Raw genomic sequence first — 7,874 nt, forward strand, 5'->3', positions numbered from 1 at the left:
CTGGCAGCAGAGTAGAGCAGCTTTTTGGTTTATGGGTGGCTGAGGTTCTGAGAGCCAGGGACCTCTGTACTTTTGTACTGATTTTTGCAATAAAAGGACTGCTTAGCAGTTGGAAAAGCTCATGCTGGAATATTTGATTTTTTTTTTTACACTAGGTTAAAGAGGTATCTAGCTGCTGAGGGGCCAGTAATGCTCCTGCTTTGGGGTTCTTTGTTGTAGGCTTACATACAGAAAGGTAAATGCATCAAAAATGAGTGTATAGTCAGCAGCAGCTGAAAGCAGAGAAAGGGCAAGTGGTTCCTTCCAGCCCATGTTGCTCTGTTTTCAAAGTGTTGACTTAGCAAAATGATCACAACTTTACTGCACATAAGGCTTCAGGCTAACCCAGCTCCTGAGGGAGCATGTCCCATGCCACCTCCATCTTATATCAGACCCTTTAGCATTAAATGCTGCAAAAAAATCACTACTAAATGTATTGCAACACTTATTTCACCCAAGCTACACTAAGTGAGAAAAAATGCAGGGTGAAGGGCATCTGATGTTCTGAAGGTGCTTAGATTTTCTTAATTTTCCACTCTTGCTCACAAAAGCAGTTTTTAAAGCTGTCTGTTAGCTGTATAAAGAACAGTTTTTCTTGGGGGGCTGAGCATCTTTGGGGTAGTCTTGGACCCCTGGGTCTGGTCCTTTCATAGATGCTACTTTTAACAGCTGTTGAATTCTGCTTACTTTAACCTTCCATTTCCTGTACTGCTCCACCCTCCTGAATGCAGTAAAAAAAAAAGCTGCCTTGGGCTGGTAGTAAGCATGAACAATGCAGGCAGGGGGCTTTTTAATCAAGTCAGGACTGATTATTAAGCAGCCATTTTCTACTCTGATGAAAGGGTATTTATTTCAACTGTTACAGACACATGTCCATCACCCATGAGCTGTGCCACACAGGGACAGCCTCTGGCACTTCAAGCTCACCCTTTACTACTCCAAAACCAGCCCCTGCACCTTCTGACAAAGCTGAGAACCAGCTGAAGCCACGAATTGATGAAGCCCAGGAGCTCTGGCCACTGAGCACAAACATACCTGCTGAGGGAACACTTACAGCAGCTGACACCTTCCACACTGCAGTGAAGTCAGACAGCTGCCATCACCCTCCCCTAGAAGCAAGACACCCCTCCAACCAAGAAGCAACTATTTACAATTTAAGTGAATATAGAAGTATTTTATTGAACATTCAAACTTCATTAAGACATGTGCAATATGGCAAATTTTACTGGGTTTAACCCTAACTAAGACAATAGTATGATTGCTTGCTTGCTGGGGCTTAGCAACAGGGTCCAGATCACACTTACCACTAATTAAATACTTTATTGAATAAATACATATGAAACAAAAATGCATTTTAATGCTCTTATAAAAGTTTAGAGATTTTGAAAGGCCTTTCCAATTCAATCTGAAGTGTAAGTACATACAATAAAGGAAGGTAGGCTAGTTTAACATAATTGGCTGACTTTATACAGCACTTATATCTTTTAGTCCATAAGTAAATTATTAAATGATAAAGAACATCTAATACAACCACTTCTATGGAACTAGGAAATAAATTTCTAATAAAGAAAAAATTTACAGACCCCATGACTTTCCACCCAACCCCAACAGTCTAACCCTAAAGTGGATAAAGCCAATGGCTTTCCCCACAAGAGCTCACGACAAAAAGTCGCTTCGCTTATCAAAAATCTGTATTTCTGATCCGTTATGAGCATTGAGACAAGATTCAATATATCCCCAAAGAAAGAAGCACAATGCACGTTGTGAATCGCCTATTCAGCAACAGCGAGCACTGCATTCAAACCACCTCATCCCAGGGATTAAATGAGATCTGCCACATTCATCGGCATCTCCTCCACTGTAGTATTGTAGAAAGTCTCAATGTCTCGCAGGATCCTCTTGTCCTCTTCAGTGACAAAATTTATAGCCACACCTTTTCTGCCAAAACGACCACCCCGGCCAATTCTGCACAAAAAGAAAACACATTTACACACAAGTTAACTAATCTGCTTTAAATGTTTGCAAGATCCATTCATTAACTGCTGCTCTTTTATCTGCCACTGGCCAGGCTAGGCTGTATTTACAGGACTAGCTGCTACCAAAGTCACATCTGGTCAGGAAAAACTAGCAGTTAGTGCCAAGAGTACAGAAGTCTCCATCCTATAGAGAGTAGCAGAACAGAAAAGGTTACTCTTTTGGCTGCAAAGTAAGATCTTTATTTAATGGCCGAGTACTGTGGTATGTATGGAGTCCTAGCTCAGTCTCCCTCCCCGCCATCCAACTAACACACCCATACCACATGCATCCAATCCCAAGCACGTGGCATCCAAAAGATAAGCCATTGTTCAAAATTCAGACTGTTCTTAAGTTAATCCCATTACATCCACTAACATGGAACAGCACACTTGAGAATTTTAATTCAACATAACTGTTTCCAGTGGGAAAACTTAGGGTTTGGGTTTTTTTAAACAGAAAAATCCAAGCTCAACATTTTTGTGTAAGCCTAAATCAGCCACTAACACATCACAGAACAGTTCTGTTACACCCACCAGTTCTACCTTCCTGCAGACTGCACAATAAAGCACCTAGTCAGCAAGAGCTAAATACACAAAAATGGCTCACAAAACTTAGTGAATAATCATGACAAAAGAAATATATAAATACCGACTCGCTCTTTACGCAAACTGTGCCGCTTACGAATCCACGTCCTAAATTACGTCAACGCCGTTTCTGAGCACCATCTCGTGTCATCAACTGCTGCTATCGACTCCTGTATTTTTTTACACCAAGTAACAAAGCACGGTTTACTTAATTTAGGGACAGTCACTAGAAGCAGTTAACTATACCTAGGGAACAAAACTCAAATTGCTACCAGAAGACACATACCACAGACAACAGAATCCCACCATAAGACGAGCCACCAAGAGCAAACAAGGCACACAAAACCACAGTTGGGCCTCCAGAAGTGAAGGCAGTCCTATACAACTAGTTTGCCAAGACTATTAAGGTGTAGTCACTGAGCAGCAGCAGCAACTGATGATTAGCTAGGACCTACAGATCGAGCCAACATTGCTGTCAAGATGCTATGCCACTAATGGCTTTTGTAATCACACTCCACAACCTACATGACAAAAAGGTAGTTCAGTAGATGGCAATTTCCCCAGATCTCAGCAAAGAATGATCAGCCATCACTGAACTCACCACACATCTAAGTTTTCCCACTGCTTTGTTTCATTGTCCAAAAGCTCTGCTCCTCCCTCGTTTCAGAACCATAGCTATGCAAGTCAGGGAAGTCAGGGCTTTTTTTTTTTTTTAAAAACCAAAAACACAACGAGTTTTATTTCCTGCTAGCTTTTTCACAGTTACTACTGTATGAATGGATGCATAACACCTCCTGTTACTGGCAAGGACTAAAGGGAAAAACAGGTGAGGATCTGTGCTGATTTCTGTACAGGACACAACATTCAGTGTAGCACACCAACTAGAGTTTAGAGCCAACTAACCTGTGAATGTAGTTTTCACGATTGGTCGGCAGGTCATAATTTATAACCAATGACACTTGCTGCACATCAATGCCACGAGCCTGAAAAGCAATAGAGTCTTTAATGCAAGTCACATGCTTCAGGTTACATTATTTATCCTGTGCTTTTGTCGACCACATGGTTAGTGATGAACTACAACTGTGTAGTCCATAGTGGAGCGTAGTCTTTACTCTTCCAAGAAGCTCCAAATAGTTCAGGCTACAAGAACCTTCACTGAATTATGAAGCTTTTGGCAGCAGATTTGAACGGAAAGGTTTCAGTGTTAAGATCATACTCACCAGCAAGTCAGTGGTGATCAGGACACGGCTTGATCCTGATCTGAACTCTCTCATGATAACATCCCGTTCCTTCTGGTCCATGTCACCATGCTGTGGAGTTAAAAAAATTGTAATTACTACAGTTCCAACAGACTGGAATATCCTTTAAAAAAATACAAGTGATGTATGAAGCCCAGCGTCCCTACCTGCCATGGAACAAAGCAGGTACGGATAGAAGGAACATTTTTCTTTAAGCAGGGGGAACGATAATACAGCACCACACAGCTATATTATAACTTTCCTGCTTTTCATTCAAATATAGCTCATTATTTTTCAGTATGTACATGGCATTTCAGAAGTTATGTGGAAGTATCAGTTCTTACCAGAGCTGAGACTGTGAAGTCCCTGGCATGCATCTTCTCTGTAAGCCAGTCTACTTTTCTCCTTGTATTCAGGAAAATAACAGCCTGTGTAATGGTCAGTGTCTCATACAAATCACAAAGAGTATCCAGCTTCCACTCCTGAACAGAACAAAAGATCAGGAAATGCATCACGCCACTGACAGTTCAGTACATAACAAATCTCAAAAAAGGAGTAACACTTGAAAGCAACAACCAATCAAGCATGCTCTAGTGTGCAGTTATATTATATTCAGTATGACCTGAGAATTGGGAACAAGACACTAAGCAAAGTTTCTGCATCAACTGTTGCACCAAATCTTAAGACACAGGACACTGGACATTAAGAAAGAGGTCCACCCTAGTCATTTTTGATCCAGTGCATAGTTTTTCTTCTTCTTGCGTGTACTCTACTAGCATTACTACAGAAACCAAAGCTCAACCTTGGTTTCTGTAATTTTAGCACAGTGCTTTAACAAGAAGGTAAGAGAACTTGAGCTTAACTCTTCCAGCCAGAGCAAGTACAACTGACACCAACCTCTCTTTCAACATTAATGTAGAATTGCTTGATACCCTCCAGAGTCAGTTCTTCCTTCTTCACCAAAATACGTATGGGATCTCTCATGAACTTTTTGGTCACTTCCAACACATCCATCGGCATTGTAGCTGACAGCAACACAACCTAAAACGTATTACTGGGTGTTAACATGCACCCACACCACCAGTTCTCAGCTACACAGTAACCAAATCTACATCCAATTTAACCATGTGAAAGGTTTTTTTACCTGGATGTTTGTGCTTAATTTTTGAAAGATCTCATAAATTTGATCCTTAAATCCACGGCTCAACATTTCATCAGCTTCATCCAGAACAAACATTTTGATCCATTTAGGTGCTATTAAAAAAAAAAAGAGGAGTATGTCATCAAGTTTCAGAAACACACCAAATACTTTTCTTAATGTCACTCTCCTTTAGGACTAAGCTTTGCAGTACAAGTCTCTACACTGACAGCAAATGCATTACTTAAGCTCTTCCTACATGTGAAATTCGTATTGGAAAATTATCAAGAGCAAAATTAAGTCATACTTACAAAGGTAGCGTCTGTTTAACATATCAAACACACGCCCCGGAGTTCCAACCACAATGTGCGGAGCCTCAGCCTGAAGTTTTTGCATTTCATTGCGAACATTTGTACCACCAATACAAGCATGGCATGTTGCTCCCATGTAGTCTCCAAGGGCCAGAATTACCTTCTGAATCTAAAATAAAACCCTTCCATTAGTAGTAGTTCCTGGTACACTAAAGATTAAGCCCTGTTATCATTGGTGCTTATGGACTTTGGAAGCTAAGAGAGCAAACTAGGACTATGCAGCTCTTAGGGTTAGAATTGACAGTTGCCAATGATTTTGCCCAACTGCTTGTTATTCAAGTTGTTCACCAGAAAGCTCAAGTCAGAGGGGCACTTAGTTACAAATTTTTGTCATTACTAGTTGAACTAGCTAGAAAAGTGACTACCATGCACCTGCTATTATTAAGTTAAAAGCAGGGCTTCCAGAAGTAAACAAGTTTTCAACTGTTAAGGCCTGCATGTTAAGCACTTGCAGAAAGTTCGTGAAAGAGCATACGTACACTGCTATGCCAGGCTTCAAAACAAGCCTCACCTCACTAGTGTCTTCAGAGTAGAAGAAAGGCTAAACATTCTGATCAGAGGTCCTTGTTCCACTGATCTATTTGGGTTGGTTTTTCTTTAGATTTCTTTCCTGCCTGATTTAGTATGTTTAGCTTTACCTTCAAGAACAATCTCCACTATAGCACTGGCATCTCAGTATATTCTAGTTGAAAAAGACAGGAAGTTGTATATAATAGTTTTTAGTCTATTTTGAGTTCTGTTCAATATTTCATCAAGACCCCACATTATTGATATACATTCATCCTAAAAATTAAGTATCCTGTAAGTTTTGTTAAACACTCCCATTCTTAAAACAGAATACCAAGCCTTGAAGGTGAAGTAGACATGCATTAACAGTCAAGAAAACATCACAAAAATACAAAAACAACGAAGTGACCACATGCGCACTGCAGTTTTCATGTTGCACAACTGCACGCAAGTTCAAATAGCTTCCAAAAAGTATGTTTTGTTTCCACTCAGAACGCTGTGCTTTAATAATATATCTTGGTTTTTTTCTGCTGAAGATGCTCCCTCAGAACTATACACAGCATAGCAGCTGGCTCCTGCATCCCTGCCCCAGCATACCCTCCACGTGCATCAACTCAACTTTTCAAGCAAGCAGAGAACTTGTGGGACAGAAGCCAGTTTATATCCCCCATTACTCAACACAAAAAGGGTTCTGAATGGATTAGTTACAGCCCCTTAAGTAGTCTGTTTATTGTCTCACAGTTGTGAAACCTGAAACCTATGCAACACACAAGCAGCTTTTTTTTTAACTACACTATCAATACCTGTTGAGCCAGTTCTCTGGTAGGGGCCAATACTAGTGCTTGGGTCTCCTTGAGATCAATCTCCAACTGCTGCAGGATGGAAATAGCAAATGTGGCTGTCTTGCCAGTACCTGACTGAGCTTGAGCAATCACATCATACCCTAAAAAAAGTAGGATACACATTTACTGCTCCCACACAGGTCATTCATGTTTTTAGTTTTATTTTATTCCCTTTGAAATAAGTGATCAGTATTAAGAGTTCTCTCCATTTCAGGTCAGTCCCGAAAGATGGTGTACCATCATATCACTTGTTCAGTAATTACTAAAAATAGGTATCATTGCACACTAATAAAACAGCAAATGCATTTTGCAACACTTTCTTAATTATCCGATGGTGGTATCAACAAATGAATCACCTGCATACCTTTGATGCATGGAATAATAGCTCTCTGCTGAATAGCTGAAGGCTTCTCAAAACCATAAGCATAAATGCCCCTTAGAAGGGATTCTTTTAAATTCATATCATCAAAGTTGTCAACAATCTCATTCCAATTGCTCTGTAATGAAGAAAGATAAAAAAAATTAAATCCAACACCCATCTCCATAAGTGATTAAATTCTCAAAAGTCAGTTCACATGTGCTCACCTCAATGACACCATCGGGGTCCATTCCCTCTGGGCCGCCATGGTCTCTGTCACCAAAGAGAACAAGCTGTTAACACAGTAGCAACATGCAGAAGCGAGCTGACACCTTGGCTGCCAAAAGCCATATCTGGAACCCGTGACAGATCATTCTAGCAGGTGCGTTGATGTTTTGGCAACGGAGGGACCCCTACCCTCTCCCCACAGGCTTGGGGGCCACTAACCCAAGTCCCTCAGCTCTCAATGTGACAAAAGATCATCCAAGCCTTCGAGCCACAGCGAGGCTCACGGGGACCTTCAGACTGTAGAAAAACCCACCAGAAAACAAAAAACCCAAACATGGCTCAATCCCCGATAAAAAAAACCCTTACCCATTTCAAAACCCAAAAACCTAGCCGGCAAGACAAGGACGTGCCGTCCCAGCCTACAGCGCCCCCCTCACGGAAGGCAGCCCTTGAAGGCGGGGCTCCGCACCCCGAGCCCCGCAGTTGTGGGGAGGGAGCGGGGCAATGGCCGCCGCTGCGCACTCTAAGCTGGCTCAGCTGCAGCGCCTGGCGT

At 41.4% G+C, this 7,874-nt stretch overlaps 1 protein-coding gene across 2 annotated transcripts; it reads right to left on the minus strand.

The window, feature by feature from the left end:
- Positions 1 to 1,192: 1,192 nt before the first annotated feature.
- EIF4A2 (eukaryotic translation initiation factor 4A2) lies at positions 1,193 to 7,523 on the minus strand. Of its 2 annotated transcripts, XM_010572954.1 has the most exons (10): positions 7,321 to 7,523; positions 7,100 to 7,232; positions 6,697 to 6,836; positions 5,327 to 5,495; positions 5,022 to 5,131; positions 4,775 to 4,918; positions 4,222 to 4,359; positions 3,860 to 3,949; positions 3,543 to 3,622; positions 1,193 to 2,004 (listed from the first exon to the last, which is right to left on the minus strand). In XM_010572954.1, exons 1-10 carry the CDS (start codon positions 7,342 to 7,344, stop codon positions 1,860 to 1,862), a joined length of 1,173 nt encoding a protein of 390 aa, XP_010571256.1. In that variant the 5' UTR covers positions 7,345 to 7,523; the 3' UTR covers positions 1,193 to 1,859. The 2 variants fall into 2 exon arrangements, with proteins under 2 accessions (XP_010571256.1, XP_010571257.1); XM_010572955.1 differs by lacking the exon at positions 6,697 to 6,836 and having other exon boundaries at positions 7,321 to 7,424.
- Between the last annotated feature and the right edge of the window lie 351 nt (positions 7,524 to 7,874).

This window comes from Haliaeetus leucocephalus, unplaced genomic scaffold (genome assembly GCF_000737465.1).
Source record: "Haliaeetus leucocephalus isolate CR32 unplaced genomic scaffold, Haliaeetus_leucocephalus-4.0 Scaffold362, whole genome shotgun sequence".
Taxonomy (NCBI): Eukaryota; Metazoa; Chordata; class Aves; order Accipitriformes; family Accipitridae; genus Haliaeetus; species Haliaeetus leucocephalus.

Excerpts from the sequence above, each read along its gene's own strand:
- EIF4A2 (XM_010572954.1), bottom strand. The coding sequence starts at position 7,344 with ATGGACCCCGATGGTGTCATTGAG. Across the intron at positions 7,233-7,320 it reads ACCCCGATGGTGTCATTGAG|AGCAATTGGAATGAGATTGT; the intron begins GTGAGCACATGT and ends TCTTCATTACAG. Across the intron at positions 5,132-5,326 it reads GTTAAACAGACGCTACCTTT|CACCTAAATGGATCAAAATG; the intron begins GTAAGTATGACT and ends TTTTTTTAATAG.